This window comes from Dicentrarchus labrax, unplaced genomic scaffold (genome assembly GCF_905237075.1).
Source record: "Dicentrarchus labrax unplaced genomic scaffold, dlabrax2021, whole genome shotgun sequence".
Classification (NCBI taxonomy): domain Eukaryota; kingdom Metazoa; phylum Chordata; class Actinopteri; family Moronidae; genus Dicentrarchus; species Dicentrarchus labrax.
Genome location: NW_026136705.1, coordinates 27,476,233 through 27,498,175, shown reverse-complemented (window position 1 = coordinate 27,498,175; position 21,943 = coordinate 27,476,233). Strand labels below are relative to the sequence as shown.

At 39.1% G+C, this 21,943-nt stretch overlaps 1 protein-coding gene across 2 annotated transcripts in view; it reads right to left on the bottom strand.

Annotated features, from left to right (window-relative positions):
- The window catches only part of tmem132e (transmembrane protein 132E), a 338,912-nt gene that overhangs the window by 24,968 nt on the left and 292,001 nt on the right, over window positions 1–21,943 (bottom strand). For both annotated transcript variants that reach the window (XM_051402569.1, XM_051402568.1), the window contains exons 5-6: window positions 14,385–14,528; window positions 5,430–5,635 (exon numbers count right to left, since the gene is read on the bottom strand). In XM_051402569.1, the coding sequence (XP_051258529.1) occupies window positions 5,430–5,635; window positions 14,385–14,528 (350 nt within the window). The remainder of the gene's footprint in view (window positions 1–5,429; window positions 5,636–14,384; window positions 14,529–21,943) is intronic.

Sequence of the window (21,943 nt, the reverse complement as noted above, 5' to 3'; positions counted from 1 at the left end):
TCCTTTTTTAGAGCATGTTACTGGATAATGCAGCCAGTGAGCAATTCTGCAGCACTGTAGCAAAGGCCCACTGCAGGCCAAGAGACCTTGCTGTGCATGAGGATTCAAAATGTGTCACGTTGCAGAAGTGAAAGAATGTAGGATGGAGAGACCGCAACAGAAAGGAAAATAAAAGAGTTAAGGAGGCGAGGAAAAGAGTGTGGGAGGTTAGAGGTTGTGTTTGTGAGAGGAGGAAAATAAGCAAGAGCGAGTGAACGATGGGAGGATTGAGAGGAGTTAATGAAAAGACAATAATTCAGTCTAATAATCACAAAATAAAGCAGCTTTAGCAAAGTCTGGTACAGATAATCATCACGATTTGGTGTTTTTGGAGTGTGTTTGAGATGACTAACAAGCTACATTACATTGTATCAGAGTTCCTATTTCCCATCTCACTTTGTGGTATTATTTACAATGCCTTGAAAGCCTTGGAAAACATCATCTAATTCATTATCACAGCACTCCATAATGACTATAAACAAACAAGACCAAGGTCAAGACAAATAGAACGTGCTATCTAATGCCAAAGTTACTGTTAGGCCTCAAAATGAAGATGACGTCTCGTAAATCCTGTTGCTGTCCATCCATTCTCTGCCTCCCTGGCATCTTGGTACAGTAGAGTTTGCCAGTCTTGGAGGCAATTATTGGCAGTGGTCTTGTTTTGATAATGGAAGATGTCCAGGTTGTTGTTTTGCACGTCACTAAGAAGTCTGAAGTCTTGACACTCAAGTTCAAATCAAGTCCCAAGTTTGAAACTTTGGGTTTGAGTCTTAAACAGGTAAACAACAACACTTTAATAACATTATTCATGATCTGGAGTAAGATTTACAAAAACTACACATATGAAATTCATGTCCTAATGTGTGACATGCTGCACTTCACACGTGAGAAATGTACATTTTCGGGGCAATCTAAACTTTTTTAAAAGGGCGGCAGAAGAGAGCTGACAGGAAGTAAGGGGAAAGAGATGGAGGATGACATACAACAGAGGTCTCTGGCCGGACTCAAACCGGGGTTTGGTCAGCATGGATGGCATATTAACAACAGTTTACCATGACATGTGAAATGTTTATTCCTGACAATACAAAAAGTGAAATATGTGTGTGAAATTTCAAGGTCACGAATGATCTGCCAAGCTCCACTTTTAAGTCAATACGGATGAGAAGTCCTAGAGGCATTCTGCATCTACATTTCCACGGCAACTGAACAAACTCAATGTACTGATGAGGACAATGTGATATAGTCAAAAGGACAAGAAGAAGTGCACCTTGATAGGATTTGTTTTGTCACCATTAGAAAATGATGTTTTCACATTTGATGTCATACTTTTAATATGTGAAATATCTGAAAGTCACACAACGCCCGCTTCTGAATCTATTGTGATTAATGGATAGCCTCAGCATGGACACTATGACAACAAGTACAATTACTCTGAAATGAGATGTAGGCTTTCAAAACAAAACAAAACAAATGCTACTGAGTCAATCGATCAAGAGGTGCAAGGATAAGCAGGAACTGATCTATTTCCTTTTAAATAAGATGTCCTTTCAAACAGTGGGTATCAGAGTAAGCTACGTGCTACGTGACTTGAGCCCACACCTCCGGGTTGTATGGTTATTACACTAAGGCTTAAAATGAAATTAGTAATTACTTTTTGATGTAAAAAATACATTGTGCATATTTAAATAGCACCAAGTGAATGCCATCCTGTTGTGATCCTGCTGATATGGATCAGGCAACAGAAAAAATGTTACATCACATTCATCAAAAGAAGTGTCCAACACCACTACCACCAGGAATATCACTGAAAACAAAGACTCCTGAGGGAAGGCACGTATAGTCAGTATCAGCAGCTTCAATAGTCTGCATGTGGCACCATCAAGAGTGATGGAAGCCGTCTTTGTCTGCAGTTGCCTGATGCAGCAAAGAACTACAGGGAAAAGAAAATTACATACACTCAGTAAATCCAAATGACAACACGCAAGAAAGAAATGCTTTAGCTGCAGTGAAATGAATTCCTCCGGCCTGGCCGTGTGGCAATCATTGCAAACTAAAATAGCTCACAAGGGGTCTTTGATGACTGTTTTCATGAAGGCACAAGGGAAGTTACATGCATAGAAAATGGGTTGGAAGAATTATAGAGATACATACTTTAGAGAAACAAACTTTAAAACCACACCAATTTGCTCGAAACCACTAGTCCACCTATTGATATTCGGGGAATGTTGAAAAACAAAGGTAATACCGTTATACAAGAACGTATGAGGCTGTCGGCAAACCCTGGGGCCTGGTAAACACTGGACAAACTATTCAAAATAACAAGGTCTGAACATCTCACAAATCTGAGAAAAGCACATATATGATTCATCATCTGCGGGGTTCTACTTTAATAGGCTGGGCCTTTTACAATGAATGAATAAAGTGAATGAATGGCGCTAAAGTGGGGATTTAAGACACATTTTAAACGTCAAAATAATATACCATCTATAGCCCATTATAGCCCATTGGGGATCTTTGAAAAATGAGGCTATGCAAGATGTTTTCCAAGCACTCTAGGTCATTTGAAATACCTTAATTCTTCAAACAACTCCTTAAACACGCCATTTGTATTCAGGTTGGGTAGAAATGGATCCGGTCCACGCTGATGTACTCCAGCAGCAATGACAGCAGCCTCCCGCGTGAGTGTTAATGCTCCCATTAAACATTTCCTAAATGAAGGGTTGTGGGCCTGTTTGTTACTGCTGCATGCATGACAAGAATGCTGGAATATTTTAATGAGGTCTGGTTCCTTAACCCTAGAACACATTTTTCATCAGGGTCCTGGCTCAAACCACCTTAATCTCCCACTAATGCCATTTCTTTTACATCTAAAAGTGTTATATTTGTAATGCTTGCAGGCAACAGCTCATTCGTTTTTTATTACCTGCTGGATTCCTTCTATCGACAAAAGCTTCTGTAACATTGACAACACCACTGAAGTGTTGAACTTAGTCCATGCAACCCCTCACTGGTATAGTTCATACTAATTAGATTAAAAATGTTTAAGGTCAAAAAAATGTATCAGCTTTTTTTTATTTATTTAAGTTACACATAATTAAAAAGTGTCAAGATTTCAACTAAACTTGTAATACAAAACTTTCTATCCTGCACTGGAAGAACCAGTTTGATCTGGTTTTACTGGCAGTGAAGATTCTTGGGGTCAATCGTGACTGGAGCCCACCAGGAATTATACTCTATGTAAGGCATGTGGTTACTCAAAGTTTTAACCAAGTTGTAGAGGTGACACCAGGGTGAGCTGCAGGCTAGACCATAGGCGTTGACAGGTCATTTTGAATGTCAAGAGTGTAGTGCTGAATATAATTTTTAATATAAGCATAAGTGAAGCTTGGAAAAAAGTGTAATTTGTGTGTGAATGAGCAATAGTTCAGTGGACCTGCATTTATTTTGACAGGTTGTATTGTTACAAAGACTAACTCTGTGTACGTGTGTGTGGGAGTGGGGCAACCTGATGGAGTGTATACGTTCAGGTAGAAAAACAACTGTTTTTCCAAAAGAGAAGAAAGGGTTGAAATTGCCTGTTGATTTATATTTAAATTATATTTCTCTTTATTGTGATTGTAGGTTCCATTGTTTAGCTATAAAAAATGATTTCCTGATTCTTTAACAAACCTGATGTTGCATAACATATTACGGTGCAGCGTGGCTCCAAAATGAACTGAAATGGTGAAAATGTTTTACCAAAGAGAGAAAAAGAAAGCAGCAAATGATGGAGAGGTGAACAGTGCAGAATAACACTGCATAAATTGTGTCTGAAAATTGTGAGTGTGAAAAGTTTGTTAATATTCCAATAAACTAATGTTAACATAAATGCATTTAATTGTTTTTCAAACTCTTGCTAATAAATGTTTAATATTTGAGCAGCTGGGGATTATTCTGTTTCTAATCAATACTTCACAATACTAATACTTCACAACATCATAATTCATAATTAATCTGGAAAGTAAACAGCTGGATTTGAGGTAGGCACACACATTTTTCAATTATTAAAATATATGTACTTTGAATGTAAATAAGGTGGCACAGGGCATAGAAAAGCATCAGAATAGAGCTTGTTTATAAAAGAAATTGCTGGGGGAGTATCCCCCCTGGATCCCCCTACAGAGGTACGGGCTAAACCTCGAATGTCCTCAAATCCTAGAAACACTCCTGGGCTAGACGCAAAGCCGACTACTGTTCATGTCTGCAGAGAGGTTAAACTTGTCCGTACCTTCGCTTAACAACCTGGTTGATCGGTTTACTCAGTTTCCAAACTGAAATTAAAGGCTCACTCTTGAGTGAAACTTTATGGCTAAACTGTAATTTTATATGTAGCACACTGCAATGTAATCTTTCTAATGTCTGACACAGTTTACCTCTGATACCTTTACAGGAAGTCAGTGGCACTAACAATAAAATGTGAATTGTAAGCTTGTTAGCTAAGCAATGTTTCAATGTACAATACACACAAAAAGAAGGGGTGGCTGCTTCTTGGAAGCACAGCTAAAACAACTGTGACAACGACTGTTAAACTCTGACCATCATTTTGAATCCCGAGTAACACCCCAAATTGCCTGCTCTTTAGTCCAAAAACATGATTATCTGTCTGAAAGTACAAACAATATTCTTTTGAAAAAGCTTACTGTGTACTTACTCAAAGTCAAATTAGGTGTGCATCTTGGACTTGTTGTATAAAAATGTGTTCAGATGGGTGTGATGCAAACATGACAACCTCATAGATCAATTTGCACTTGAGAGCCTCATTCAGCAGGGTACATTTCTGCCGTGTTCCTGAGACAGACTCTAATTGGAGCCAAACAAGCAACTATAAAATCCTGGATCACAGTGAGAAGGCTAGACTGCTTTTTAGCTTCTAATGTTTAAGACTGAGGTGTTCCATGCTCTTTGGATAATGAGTCCTCTGGTAATCATGTACAAAAATAGCACATTTAAAATTTCTACTGCACCTAATGCATTCTGGCTCTGTTGCTTTTACCATATAGGGTAAAGATAAGAAAAGGAAAAGGAGGAAAGAGGTTCTATAATACAATAATATTCTGTCTACACACAACTATTGTTATTACAGTCGGTCAAAGTTGGAGCAGGAAGTCTGTCTGTGAACTGTGATGAACAGGCAGTTTAAGCAATATTTTTAAAGTTCACCTTTGTTTTTTCTTCTAAATAAGTTTGGCGATGGGGTCTGTTTACAACCTGTCTGAACATCTGACTGCTCATGTGTCTTACACCGTATACCATATTACAAGGTTCCCAAATCTCAGCAGTTAGCCTGAAAATAAGACCCTGAAAAACTGTAATTTACAAATAACATTACACATGTGCAAACAGGACCTCACCTTCGGTCAGGCAGAATGGGAACCCTCCAGCCTTTGATGAAGCTGAGATTGTTGTCAGACAGTTCCACCTGCAGGGGAAGTTTGGGCACCCAAACGGTCAGCTCCAACGGTGCGCTCAGGTGCTCGTAGCTGAAGATGACCCTTGCGTTCATGGATCCCCGCGTCTCCTTCCCATTGACAAACACGTAGTCGCAATTCATGGACACCTAGGACAGATCAGGGTCAGAAGTCAGACCATCTATATGGTAATGGTCACGTCGGTGGCAGAGGATCTAAGTGATATGTGATGATATACTGCACTATATGGATGCAGCTGTCAGCGCTACAATTCATCACAGAGTGTTTCAAGGTTGATACTCTCAGCAGAGCAAATACACAGCAAGGATCTCTTAGGTATGTGAATGTGATGTGAAAGTTCAGGGCACATAAAGCATTGGGGGGGGGGCACAGCTTGTGGGTGCCCCAGGCCCTCAGCAAAAACCATGAAGATCACCATGTCTGCTTGATTATTGTCGTAACAGCAGGACACACTTGTAGGCTTCCATCCAACATCACAGAATGACAATCTGTGTATTTATTTGCCTCCTATCCTTGGTTGCCTGCTCTGCTAGTTCAGTCTGCCTTACTTTATCTGACTGAGGTTTCAGCACTATTGAGTCTTATTATTGGAGAAGTCTATGTTCGCCCTGCGTTTGCGTGGGTTTTCTCTGGGTGTCTGCTTTCCCCCGGCATTAACAACATGTACGGAATGTTAATGTACGTTAATTCCCGAGTCGGTGCCCTTGACCAAGGCGCTGGCTTAGGTCTGGAGGTGGTCCTCGGGCTGCACGGTGGCTGCTCACTGCTCACTTACGATGGGTCAAATGCAGAGAACAAATTTCCCTATGGGGATCAATAAATGATAAGTTAACTTAATGGCACCGACCATGATTCTAAAATAGCTTATCAGCAGTTGTGCTGCCTTAATATCAGCAGGTTGCTGTTTAATAATAAATCAATGGCACTGCCTATGGTGCTGAAATAGCACACTTCATTGGAAGCTGCATTTCTCTCCGTTCCGCCCTTCAGTCTCCTCAAGTTTCCCCATGGATCTGTCATGTGGGCCTACTACAGATGCTTGCCCCCTCCGCAATGAGCCATCGGCTCCGTGCCTGCTCCCAATGTTTTTATATTGTGTTTAAAGAATCCATTCCGCCAAATTTAAAAAACAAACGAACCCTCTAGAAGTATCACTAGTTCACTTGCCAGGTTTTGAGATATCTGTCTCTGAAATATAAAAAAATAACTTCTCTTAACAGAAACAATATTTTGCTTAATCAGGTTTCTGATACATCCTAAAACACACACACTTAAAACCTAAAACCTAACTTAAAAACTATCTCCTTGACACCATAAGGAATTAACAAGAAAATGCTGTGTATTTTGTTTGTAATTTGGTTGACACAACTCTTAAAATGAGGCTGTATGTTAATATTTATCACACTGTGGACCGTATGCCACCAAGAGTCAGGGGGTTTTCATTCCACCCGCAGACTCGCTGGCCTTGATGGCACAGTGCTGAGAACCACTGCTGTAAACAATGCTTACTGGCTGTGGGCTGTTCTCTAATCTAATTTGCATCTTTTATGCAGTCAAATTAGTGCTTCTAAGTAACCCAGTGTTTGTTAAGCATGTACAGTGCAAATTAGGCATGCAGACCACGTCCTAACCCCACCACCTCTCTTGCCCATTCTCAGCATAATGATCTATGAACAATTAGACAGACACATAATAATATGGCAACAAACGCTTTTAGGCAAACACATAATTCATATCATATGAAGGCTGGCAGCAGTGTGACATTTCATATGAACTTTAGTTGATAGCATCTACATGGCACATTAATAAACATATTCACCTATCAAGAGAAGTTCATGGAATGTGATATCATTTCTGACACAGCAATGACACAGAGTATGGACACAATATATGGAAATTTCTAAATTTAAGTCTTAGCAAATGCCATTTTTAACTTTAAACCATTCTTTAGCTTTCCCATCTAGTCAAAAAGCTCCAGCTCAATTTGAATTATCATAAATACTTGTCCCCCTCTAACACTAAATTATTAACTGCAATGGATCTGGAGGGCTTTGCTTTTGGGCTCCCATCGAAGATTTATCTAGTGGTGGGAGGTAGCTGGCATTGTAATCAGAGGATCTAATCTCCCGCAAATGGAGGTCGGGCTGGCCAGTCTTCTCAGGGCTGGGGATTCATCATAACTGGGAGGAGGTCTGGGTAATATAATTCCCCCTCCATGCAGACAGGCCAGAGAGGGGGGGAGGGGGTGCGTGGTGGAAGGACTTCTTAAGATGACAGTCTTTCCCTCTGGTTCAGTTAATGCAATTTTGCAGGGTTTGACCTTATGTGCAACCACAGTATCCAGCTTTTGTGTGTTATTGCTCCGTCTGCTCATGTGCAGTCTTATCTGTATGAAGCGAGTTACAAAAGAAAAAGGAAGTAACTCAACACAATGACCCCAGCCACCTTGATTAATCACAGCATTGCTTGTTGTATAAGAGTGAGTGGAGAACATCTGCCTGACAAATATTCCCTTCAACCCTAAGGCCCACACTCACACTCACATACACATACACATACACACACACACACACACAGAAAACGAGCCCTAGCTGCAGTGCCGCTTCAGCTCCTGCGGCTATTGCTGCTGATAAACTTGGCCGGCTAATTGCAAGTCAAAAGCTGTTAGCAACTCTGGGTATCAGTGGGCCCGTGGGGGCTTGCTGAGGAGGGCTTTCACACACTGAGCCGCCACATGCCGTCACACTGCTGCTAATGTGCTGTGGCATCTTCCATGGTGCCAGCAGATTGCCTGGGTGGAGACATATCATCAGGACAAGTGCTGCCTGCATTCGGTCGTGTACCGGTCACATGATGCAGAGTGAAAGACTGGCTAGGTTAATAAAGGTGAGGACACCTAAGGACCTTTCACGCATTTATTCCATAACATTAACTGAATTAATTTCCCAAACGGTTCTAGTAAAGGCGGCAGCTTCTGTCCTTCAAGCAAGCAATGCTTTAATGGCATTCTAATATGATGTGACCATTCACAATGTGCAACTAATACGCAAAATGTCTGTCCATCCACATCCTGTGCCAATAGCAGTTAAACACATTGGTCAAATAATACAATTTGGAACTTAATTTTTTTTTTTCATCTTGAGCAATTGGACTGCTAAGGCAGGTTCAATATTTTCACATGGTTCCTTAAGTATACCCCTTCAGCAATTTAGCACTATAATTCCATTAAGTTAGGGGACTTAAAAAAGACCAATTACAAAAATAATGGTCAAAATCAATGCAGCCGAGGCAGAGATATCCTGACTTTTAGTCCTTAGTATGAGTCAAGATCTAAAAACACTGGATCCTACACGTCCCATAATGCAACTCCAGAGCATAGACCCTTCCAGCCTGATAAAACTTAATTCATTTAGAGTTGTGTTTCTGGCCACCTGGTGAATATAAGTCTATGTCAATACTCTCTCTTTTGGCTCTGTTTGAGAGACATGTTTACTGATTATGAGGGTGGAAAATAAGACTGTAATTCATAATTCACACTTTCATTAATAAACCAGTATTCTGTCTGAATAAAATAAGCAGAGAATCAACAAGGAATTAGTGATGTGAGCAAGAATGTGTCATTACAATGACACAATAACAATCTCATGTCCCATTTTAATGACTTTTCTGGCTTTGGTGGGGGGGTTATTATGTACTGTAGGTGGTTGATAGACAACTTCAGATGCGCTGACAGCACAGTATATATTTTTTATTTTAGAGAGAGTATGTTGGACATGTTGCTTTTACTTGACAGCCAGAAAGGTCAAGAGAGGAAGGGAATGACACGCAACATAATGGACTGGAACCCCAGTTGCCACGGTTACATGGTATGTGTCGCAGATGTACAAGCAGACAAAAAACACAAAAAAGGTTACTACAAAAATGACAAAAAGAACATAACCAGATGCAGACAAAGCATTAAAACGATTTTCCATGTTGGAATTGCAATTATCCCAGAGGTGGTCAGAAATGAATGCTCAGCTGGGCTGCTTTTGTTTTAGTGTTGTTCCTACACTCTGAGCCGCTTTACAGGACCAGTGTAGGAATGAGTGGCATCGAACAGACAGATTGCAGATTGCAACTAACTGAATACTCCTCTACTCATCCCTCCCTTTCCAAGCATGTAGGACAACCCACGGTGGCCTTCAGGGCTAGTATAGAAATCTGTTAATATACATTTTACAAAAACACAATGATTGTGAGTTTCAGGCAATTATAAACTAATGAAAACATACTTATGAATATTATGTTCCATTTCTGCCAATAGATCCCCCTAAATCCCTCCTACACACTGGTCCTTGTGTGTGTATCAAACAGACTACGAGAAGTCAAGTGATTTTCTCGCCCACGTTTCAATGTCAAACACACGTAACAAAGAATAAATCAGTGGCGAAGAAAAATGAGCCATCTTGAAATGACATTGCAAGGCATGTGCCTCGAAACAGAAACTACAATTATCTCAGATTTTCTTTTTGAAATTTAAATATTCACTAAATTAATTGCCACAACATTCTGCCAAGTGGAGTTTCCAGTTAGGGATAACATATGTATTAAATGAACACTGAATGAAAGCTGACATATGGCTAGCATTACTGGGATTGTGTCTTGGAGCTGTTGTGAAGCTTTTCTTCATGTGATGGATGTGTGCTGGCTTCAAGAGCAGTGCAACCAATGAGTTCATTTAGCTCTGTTAGCTAAATGAGCCAGCCCCCATTAGCCTGTTGTTGGTAGGATTAATGATGTTGAGTGTGAGAGTGATCTGTTGTTCTGGAAAGCTGGGACTGAGCCGCTTGGAAACAGAAAAAAAAAAAATCCTCATATCATTATTTATTTCATATTTCCAAGCAGTGATTTGTATACGTTAAACTAAGGGTTGAATAGAATATTATAGAATTTGGTTTCCATATCTAACAACTAATATGCTGCTATAAAAAACGCTGCTCTCGTGGAAATGCTTTTGAGGTGAGGCCCAACTCTGATGTTGGCCGATAAGGCCTGGCTGTCTGTCACTGTTCCAATTTATCCAAAAGGCTTTGAACAGGGTTAAGGTTGGGGATCTGTGCCCGCCAGTCAAGTTCTTCCATATCAAACTGGGAAAACTGTTTCTTTATAGACCTGGCTTTGTACACGGGAGCTTTGTAGTGTTGAAACAGAAAAGGGCCTTCCACAAAATGTGCCACAAAGTCAGAAGCACTCTATTATCAAAAAATATCATCCTATGTTAATGGTAACTAAGTGGCCAAGCCAAAACCATGAATAACAACCCCAGACCAAAATGTGGGCGTGTCAGCATACGTTTGGAAATATAACGAATCTGAATGGCTAGATTTTACCAGGTAAGTGAGAAAGGTTTTTTGCTAATTGGGTGAAGTGACTCTTTAAAATTAGGATTGTACATATTTACAACAAGATATTAATCTCATCAAGTTCTAGATGTCACCTGACATTCTTGCATCTACCCCTGCACAATTGTTGCTGCAACTTCAAGCAATAAATTAAAAGCACTTCCATCATGAGCTGCAGGGATGTTTAAGCACACAGCAAAACAAGACCGGTCCGTGCTGTTATTAGCTCATTTCTGGTCTATTAAATGCAAAATGTATTGGTGCGCTAAAGGTAAATGTGTCATACTAATATGAAAGTGTTGCAATGACCAGTAGCCTACAGTCAGATACAGCATGCGTGCAGGATGACCACAGGCATGAGATGTGATGTGCAGATGCAAGGCCTTATCTCTGTCTTCAGTTGGGTTATATGATTCACAGTGCCAGGGGAGAGGATGATCAGCTGGGGGATGGGGGTTGGTCTCTGTTGCTTATGATGGCCGGCAAGTCCCCCCAACCACCCTGACACACTCTCACAGCCTGTTTTTTTATCCTTTCCCGCCTTGTACAACTAGGGTGCCTTAATAATTTCTCCTGCACATGCACACACACACAAAGCTACAACTGTGCACACACAGGATTGGCTTATCTGCTATAGGCTCGTGATGCACACTGCAGCTTAGTTATTTCCGAAGAAGAAAGAACTAAAGAAATAAATAAAAGTTCCAGTAAAGAAAAATGACAGCCTCTCACCTATTTTTACTCTCAAAGTTGGAAAAAAAATGCAACCGCCTGTGGGTTGGCAAACATCTAAATGAGAAGAGCGCTGAGCTGAAAATAAAGCTTTATTCAGGGAAGAAGTCTTGAAAATAATTTTAGTTTAAATGCTGTTTGAGTTGCAGTCTCAAGTCACGAGGCCAGCTGGAGATCTGACAGGGTACTGGAAGGCTTTGTAGTGTATGTATTTTGCACCACTCATGAATGAATGAGAAAAAAACCAGCCAGCTTGCCGTAACTAAAACAAGACAATGTGATTAGAATAGATTGCCGTGACTTTTGGCATGACAGTAATGTATGTGGTATAAAAAAAAAACCCAACAGTGAGTTGGAAGTAATGGAGTGTTCCTCCTTTGTCGGGCTCTCCGTGAATCTTTTATTTCTGTATTCGGGGGGACGTTTTATTGAACTGTCATGACTCGTGTATTTCCTGGGCCTGAAGGGCTCATTTTAAATTAGCCTCGAATGTTCAATGGTAGGGGCACTGAAGCAAGCCCACTCAATATCACATGGCCCAGTGCCTTGTCTTTAATGGATAATGAAAAATGATAAACGACGTGCTGAGGCCAGTCACCCCAATGCAACACCTGTTCTTCTCTATTGACAGTACAATGCAATACACAACAACTGGAGCCCCTCCCGCCTTTAAGAAACACGTCTACACAGGAAACTCACTGATCTTGAACCCTGCTATGAGTTAAACTACAGTTTAATTTGTTCTCCTTCAGGTATCAGAATTGCATGGCAGTGAACATAAGGGCTAGTCCAGTATATCAGAGTGAAAATATATTGGACAGATACTGGTCTTTAATAAGAACAGATACTGGCCAGTCTCAAACGATATGATTGAAGTCGGTATCTGATTCGGCTTTATGGCTTCCTGGCCTCAGTCTGTAAAATCTACAATCAAACCTGCCTCACCTGACCTTGAGGCGCAGGTAACCCACCAAAAAGGATTTCATTAGTCTGACTTGATATGATAGTTTTATTATTCAATGAACAAAAGGCTTCTCGACACAGACTGAGTTCAGTATTAAGCATAAAGATTTCGGTTATTGGGAGACAATTCACAAACCTGAGAAGTTGATCATATTGCGAGTCACGTCTCATGCCTGACGGCTGTTTCCCACTGAGTGTGTGTATGTATTCACATGCAGCCGTTACTGTATTTACAGTTTTCCAATAGGAAGCTTTACATGAGGAGGATATAGAGTCAGAGAAATAAGATAGGGTATAAACTGGTTTTGAGAAATACTGCTACCACTGGCCAGATTCCCTGGTTAAATCCATCTTTATCCAGGGAGGTAGGTTAAAACACCCTGTGGTGAGATTGCTTACAGTTTGAGACACCTTGCCACTGGCAGAATTTATTTGTTCACAAAATACATGCTTGGACAGTTAGTGTCAACCTCCTGGTAATTAGAAAGTGTGTGTATGGCAGCAGAGAGAATGCACAATCAACCTCCTCTTTCATCATGCTGCCATTTTCACCCTTCGTGCAACAAACGCTCGTCTCCAACACGGAGTAAATGTTGAAGAAATGGGTGAAAACGTGTTTGGAAGTATGTGACACACCTTTGAGAATCTTATGAGTTCTAAATCTCACAAAACCAATCAAAGAACAAAAGGAAAAGGCTCAAACAAGTACATAATCTCAAATAAGTTACTAATTTTAGTTGTCATGCTTAAAAACTATCCTTGAAATGAAATGCATTTTCAGTTTGTGTTTAATTACATTTCCTTCATGGGAAACATGGGACGGGACCTTTGTTATGCACTCCGTGGTATTATTTGAGATGTGAACTCAACAAGGTGCTTTTCTGGGTACTTGTCAGTTTCATGTAGTTTGTACAGAGTAGTTTTCTCCACACGTGCATTCTGCAAAACTTTCATTTTACTTTTTCTGTTTTTATGTGATCCCTTTATTGTTGTAATGTTTTCTTGTAACCCATTTTAAGGTTATTATATTAGTATTATAGAAGTTGCAGGAGAGCACACCTGAGAGGAGGAATGACGCTCTCTGGACTGTTTTGAATATAATTATATACAGTATATGCTGTTTACTTCATTTAGGGCGACATCTCCCCTTACACCAACACTTTTAATATGATCCACAGTTCTGCCTATACAATTATGCAATCTGCATATAGTGCAATCTATTATGATCATAATTGACTGGAGAAAATAATAAGTGCGTAATCACACCCTCTAATGTGCTCTGCAAGTTGTTGTGATCCCACTTTAATTTATTTAATCAACAAACGAGACTTGATATTGTACTCTCAGCTTGGATTCCCTGTGAGCGTGAGCGGTGATTGTTCCCTGCATCCTGGGACACCGGTGTTATATCTGCCTGCAGCCATCACACTTAGGTGAACAACATGACTTTGCACTACAGCACATCAGGTAAGCAGAACTCTGTGAACAAGGTGTCTCTTTGACAAGCAGGTGCGGTGCTTCAAAAAGCATTTACTGGAGCTTTTACTGCTCCCTTGTAACCACATTTATTTATCTGTAGAGTTTTATGAACACCCATTGATTTTATCTGAGGCAGAAAGCAAGAATCAAATCACAGGTACATATCGAGCAGCCAAAAATGAAGATTTTATGCTTTCTTGATGTTGTAACTGCGGTGCTGGGCCACTCCCCCGAATTAGTGGAAGGGTAAAGGGATTAAATTCTCTAAATTGACATCTTCTTCCAGATACAGAGATTGAGGAAATCAGGTTTACTGTACCTTAACAATGTCTTCATTGGAGGACTTGCACTGCACAAAGGCTGAGACATCAGTGACTGCTCCATTCATCTCTATGGAGACCATTTTGACAGGAATGGCCACAGTGCGTCCGGTCAGAATGGCCGTGTTGATAATCTCAGTGTCCTGAGGGAGGAAAAAGGTAGACATGATATTCATGCTGCAGTGAGAGGTAGAGAGTGTTTTTCCTTGACATTTCATCAGCATTACGGATGTCCATATTTAATACCATTACCACCAGGGCTCCTGAGTCTCCCAGGTGATAGTCTCCGTGGCAGACCAGAACTCATTTTACTGAGACGTCTTTCGTTGGATTTCATCAACTGACATTTTCATTTCAAGTACTCTGTTCAACTAGTGAGCAAATGGAAGTAACTTAAATAGAGTTTAAGAGGACAGAATTTTAAGAAACATAATAACCATAACCTTAATCATTTTAAGACAGACATGGTTTAATGGGGCCCTACTAAGTAAATCACAGCATCAACCTTAAATTTCAGGCAACAAAAAAGACATGACATTTACTGTACCAATGGACAGGAACAGATGCAACTACTCATTGTATTACTTTAAGTGAGCACATATGACTTGGATGTCAGAAGAAATGAGTTTTTGTCACAGCAGGTATCTCATTAGGGATGAGTTCCTCTTATCAAATATGTTTTACTGAAGTGCACAACGACTCTGAAAAATACAACAGGAAGTGCTGCTGTCACCATAATGTGGAACTGCAAAGTGTTAAGTTAATATAAAAAAAAGTTTTTTTTCTCACGATTTCATCCATTTATAAAATTCCCTTTGCGCCGTGCATGCTTAGTGCACCTCCATTACCCATTTTTTGCTTATTAATCCGCTCAGGAAGCTGTACTATCATTTTAATGTGAATAATTTTGCCATGAGGGAATTTGAGAAATAAAAAATATGGTATGAGTATGGTTTTAATTAGGGCCAAATAAGCACAGTGAACATGGAGAAATTCATGGAGAATTTCTCAGTTGTTCATATTAATGGCTCTCACTATAATAGCCTTACTGCTACTCAACAGTTTGGGGTTTGGTAATCCATTTATTCAGGAACTAATATATAAAAATACTCTTTAATGAGGAAAACTATGCATGAGAGAAAGGCCTTTAGTTTCTCCTTTTTTGATAATTTGTCTGGACCCGCACTTATGTATTCTACAATTACGCTGGAGTTCATAGAAAGAATATCAGTTATATTGCTGCCCAGTTTTTTAATTTAGTCTATAATATGAAAAGGGATCAAATGGGGATAAATCCAGCTAGCTGTATGCAATGATAAATATAAATTCTTGAATACTGATAAACTAGCCTTGAACAAGTCCAACATTGTCATCCCATCTGCATTTTTATTTTGAGTGCACTGGAATGCAAACAGCCAATTAAAATACACACCAGGCTCTCAGTTGATGTTTGAATCAATTCATTATTTTTTTAGCAGATTGTGTAAGTTGTAAAAGGGTACCATGTTTTTTCATTTGCAGTGGCCCAGGAGAAAGACTGAGACCATGTACATTTTCCGAAATCAGAAATAGTATATTTAAATTTCTGCCCAACACTCATCTTAAACTCTTCATAAGGGCATAGAGCATGAAGAATGAGACTTTCTTCCACCTCTAGTTTTTCATGGGTTCCCACTCAACTGCAAAGCCCAGAATTGTTTATTCATAGAGGGAATATAACACACAGACTAAGCATTGTGTTTTGTCAAGGCATCTGTTATGTGTAGCCTTAAGCAAATATCAAAGTGCTGAAGGCTCCTTAGGCATGACACTGAACTTTACAGTACCGAGAGTGACAAAACAGCAGGTGCAATATGTACAGAGGATCTAAATATACAACTTTGAATTTATTTCCTTTTGAGGGCCAACAACAAAAAGGAGTAGGACTGAGCATAAAGCACAGAGCAAATTCATTTACCAACAAGCAAACAAGAAAACCACAAGTGAAACAAAATATATATTAATATAGTTGGTAATAACAGAGGCAATTACCAGTAGTATAATCTGTATGATACTCAAACATTTGTTAAGTCACATAGGTAATTAATAAAAGGTAACACTTACAACATATTTCTTATTTTGTAACGGTGCCCACATTAACAGATTCCACTCAACCGGTTACCTGTTTGTAAGTTCATTTTTAATTTGACACAAACACGAATTATGTGACTTAAACATCAACTGAAGCTTGTGGTACACTGGAGTCATCTCATTGGGCCCTTTTCTTCTGCAGTGGTTTAATGGCCCAATAATTGCCTTAGAGTAATTGATGAAAATGCATGTTAATTCACATTTTCCTCTGTGGATTTTCTGAAAAACTGCTAAATGTCTACTGGATTCTCATTTGCATGAACAACTAAGAAACATCTGCGTCCAACACAAGCTTGACTAGAAAAAGCAGAGACTGAAAAATAGCAAAGGTGGACTATAGTTTAATGCCTATATGTGATTCAAAAGTATATAACAGTATAATTTCCTTACCAAGGACACAGGTTCACTCTTGAATAATTCATGTAAGCAGAAAACAAAAGAAAACCCAGTATAGAACCTTGGGGAACTCCATTAATTAAGTACAGTAATATAGCTAGAGCTGTACATTAACTATCATACATTGAGTGAAAAGCATTGTAAATTAATGCTTTGTCAGACATTCCTTTGTTAATTAACCTCTGCTTAGGCTTTACACAGATCAATAAAAAGGAAGCAGAGCTCTACTTCTTGTATAATCAATCACAGCTTTCACTGCAGCAGTAACAGCTCAAACTCCAGACCAAAACTTTGAAAATAAAAACATGAAAACTCTTATACAGCTTGAAGACATAAATAGTGAAGGAATTTCCTTAGTGAGTAGATTCATATTAAAAGTATATGCATATATGTAGTGCAGCAGTGAAATGTGCAGCAACTCAAATAATAAGGATCTAAATTTTAAGGTTTTTCTGTATCTAGTTTTGATCAAGTTTCAAAAACCAATAATCAACATTTCTTCCCATTCAGAACAATGTCGATTATAACTCTAATGCATCACAGGGCCCATTCGTTGTTACTGTATAATAAACTATATTTTGTGAAATATCAATGAACTGTGGTTGTTTTTTGTCAGTAGCAAATTAATTGACTGAACCCCATGATCAAACCTATCTAATTATTTTATTTGTAATAATACAGATAAAATAATTAGTTCAAGAAAGTCCAGTTCTACCTAAATATATTTTTGTTACTAAAGCTAGGCAGAACAGCTTTTTCTGCCGTTTATGAAACATGGCCAATTTATGGGAAGCAAAGCACAGCAGACCTCTGTGGATAATTGACTGGACTCTGGGGCGAAATCCTAATTGAAAGACATCATCCCTAAGCTCTCCTTGCTGTTTTGGCATCTGGTAAGTATTAAACTACACAAGACACTTTACAATTACATGTGTGCTGCTTTGGGAGCACTAATTATGCTTACCTGAATTCAGCTTGGAACAAAAATCAGTCATCACTGCACAGAGCTATCATTTCACTTAATTACTATGTTCTGTATGAAGCAGCAAAACAGTTATTATATACCCTGTTTAATGGTAATAGAAAAATGTTGTAATTCCACTATCACAGTAAACTGAATTGGTTTATTTTGGCTTTATGTATTTTAACACTGCAGTGCAAAATAAAGCACTTGACTATGAGAGATATGAGCCGGGCTGTCACCATCTCAAATCTAATCTTTTTCATTTTACATACATTTTCTTGATTAATTTAATGAATCCAACAAGGATAATTTCTGATCACAGTTTTTTATGTTGATCAGTTATGAGTTAATGATACATAATATTTATTTAAACTTAAAACGTATTTAAAATTTGAACAGTGTTGTAATTTTTCTGAATTACTGTATTCATCTGATAATCAACATGAGTATGCTGCTGTATTGCAGTTGAAATGCCTTCACTCAGTTTATTAGAAAAACAAATAATCCCCCTTTTTATTTAAGCTGTGTTTACAGATTGCTGATACTAATTTGCTTGTGGTTGTTGTCATCCCATTAAATGTAATCCATTACTGTGGAGCCCAGTTGGAATTGCCCACAGGGTCTTTGTTTAACAAGCGCTGAGGTGAGGTTACTTAGCGTGTGAGACTTAAACGCTCAGTTCAACTTCTAGCATTTCCACATGCTTTTGAATAATGTAAACAATACATTTTCCCAGATGTGTATCTTCATGAATTCACAAATACATACATGTACAAATATAATGCGTGACTTCAAGCTGTGGGGTTTGTGCGACACAAAACATCATTTTTTATTTAACATCTGGTAGCCACCGTGGCACAGAGCAGGGAATCTGGCATAACCCCCCTTGCTCCGCATCATCCTTTGTGTTTTCTTGCCGCTTCAGCTCTCTCCTTTTAAAATAATAAGAAAGTCCTGTGAAAGAGGGCTTTGGTGGCTTTGTGTTAATAGGGGCCTAAACTGTGTAATAAGCCTCAGGGTTGATTTAACCTTACCATTCTGGAATTGTTTCTCTTTTCACATTGTAAATTCACTGGTAGTTCCACTCTTCTCTTCCTCCTTTCTCCCCTTATCTGCAGCAGGTCAACTGTAGTTGGCACACAATCTGTGGTCTGCCAAGCATAAAAACCCTCGTCTTCATTCTCTTTACCGTCGCTTTACCGGCTCCTCTTTCTTCCTTGTCTCTCTCCGTCTTCACACGTTCCTCAGTCAAATGTTACTGTAGGGGTCAACCCTAGACCTTCATCTCTGTTGCTTTGTTCCACAAAATGCATTGTGTTTGTATTTTGGAGACAGAACCGCCTCCCACCGCTTTATATCAGCACTTTCTGAAAGTGCTGATGTGTTGTATGAGCTGTCAGTGGGTGTATGGCACCAGTTGAAAACTGCTCGTTGGTTTGCATCTGCCGCTAACCCTAAAATGACAGTTATTCTCCAGCAAAAGAAGTCAAAGGTCCAACTTCAGAGCCAGTACTTTGTTTCTCTTTTGTTTTTGAGCTGTTTTTCTTAGCTATTGCATATTCTGTATTAAATACTTTGGTTCTTTGACCTGAGCAGCGCCTATATAGAAAGGCCTTCAGACACATTGTTTGATTTGATGAATACACCGTGGCCAATGTAACATTCTGATGTTATATAAAACAACATCCCTTTTGTACTTCAGTGCTGTATTGTGTTGAAGGGCTAAGAGATAAGCAGCTGCTGCAGGGTCAAATCCATACTGGAAACTCACAGCAATTAATACTGCTCTTCCATTTAACAATCAATCATAGTCATTATATTATTCACTTCACTCTAAAATAGCCTTGGGGCTGTTCAAAGTCAAATACGTAGGAGAGGTTAAACATAACTACACATTGGTAACACTAAAGTCATTTTAAATTATAAAACCAAACCAAAATGAACCAGCAGACGATAATCAAAAGGCAAACCACACCAATATGAACAAAAACGTATTACACATTCAGAAGAATTTGAGACATTTTTCCAACCTAATCTTTCACACCTTGCATTGATATTTACCTTCCATTTGATATAACTCAATATGATTATAAGTTATAATTAAATTCACTTCTATAGTTCGAACTGAGCTAACAAGGGTCAGTGAAGTAATTTTTTAAACTTTCTGATTGTAACAAATAGCCTTGTCACTACACACCATCCCATTAAGCTTCTCAACAACCTGCCATAATGATAAAGTTGGTCCATTCTGTTTGCTGTAATAAGACCACCTGTTTTCAGTTCATCAATCATGCATCATGGGTGTTACCATTGTTTACCTGTGTCACTTCTCCTGGTGGGCGAACTAGAACGTCCACATTTTGTTTTGATATAATTTACTATCCAATTAGTCACCACAACTGAAATGATAGATTAAATCTCATCGTTCAAGGCGACCACAAGTGACCTAGCAGGACTCCATCCGATTTGAAAATCAATAAATGCTGCCTGATGAGAGAAGTTTTTACGATCTCCAAATTCCTCTCCCCAACCAGCGTCCCTTTCACTGTGCCTTTGACAACTTAGAGAGAGTAATTAGAAGTTTGAGTTGATTTTTTGAGATGGTCTCAAATTTGGTTTTGAAGTGAATTGTGACTATTTATATCATTGAAGAATTTCTTGATACTTGACAGACTAATTGGAAGCAGTCAGATAATTCCCAGGGTGTGAAAACTTTCTGAATTGATCAAGCCTGACTGGGCTTACTGTGTTACAGATCATTTTCCTTTCTTTTCATTTCAAAACAAATGTAGCCAAGTCTTATTTTTACAGTGACAAGGAAGACTACTGATGTCCTTGAAATTCCCTTTCAACTAAAGTTATTGCAGAGGATGACAATACCAGTCACCTTCTACTGTTCCAGCTAGTACTAATGCGATTCCTGTGTTTGGAACAGCAGGTAAAAAGCATTAAAATTATTCAGCAACATAACCACGTACCCATACAGTAGATCTAACTACCAAGCAACATAGACTGCAGAGGTTGCAGGCAGCCACGGAAGAACACAGATAGTTCCTGCCTTGTAAATTTTACAAGGGAAAGTCACACAGGCAGAAATCTAATTTTGCAACGCAGCTAAACACATCTGGATACAAGATGCATGCGAATCCCAAATGTCAAGGGGACCAGAGATATGAAGGGAACCTTATGGTACAACAGATGTGCAGTACACAAAGTCGTAACTGCAGCTCAAGTATATGTAATGGAGCTATAGGAGAAGAGCAGGTGTAATTATGCTAATATAGAATAGGTAACCAACACTCATTATTCTGCTAAGCTTCAAGCCTTATAGGTCTTTGGTATACGCAGAGATGAATATAATTTGTTTTGATATTGTTAGTAATATTTAATAATGTATGTATTTTACGACCTATGTTAGACAATAATGAATGTGCCACTGTGAATACATCATGGTTCTTGAAGAGAGAGAGAGAGCAGCAATGATAACCTTTACCCACCATAAACACTGCAAAGTGCTGTCCTCAGAAAAACCCTCTCATTCAACAACTGCAAAACATCGTCTACACGCAACCTATCCAGTCTTCTATATTATTTACATGCACGGTAAATTTTAATGAACAAATATCATGTGGGTTTTGACTTTTGAGTGAGTGAAGTAACACCACAAGAGAAAGAATTAGGCAGGAAAGGCATAGCCAGAGGTACTCGGAACCTCTTGCTTGATTAATTTTGTCTTTGTTCCCATAATCTGTTTACTACCCTGACTAATTGCCACCTTTCATGAGGCAAAGGAGGAGAGCCATGATTAAAAGAGTAATAGACACTTAAGTGTCCTGGGATTGGTTGACTTTCTTAACAATCAGCAAGTCATTCCAGAGAGTGTCGGTGTTGATTAGATTTCTTTGTAATGACAATACACCTGTCTGTATTATGTCTGATGCTCTGTACATTATATTCACTTACATACTAGTGTAGGCTGCCATGAACAAAGACAGTTAAAGCTAAAGTTATAGTGTACATAGAAAAGTGACCCTCAGAGAAGTCCCGCTACTTTTGCTCCAGCACATA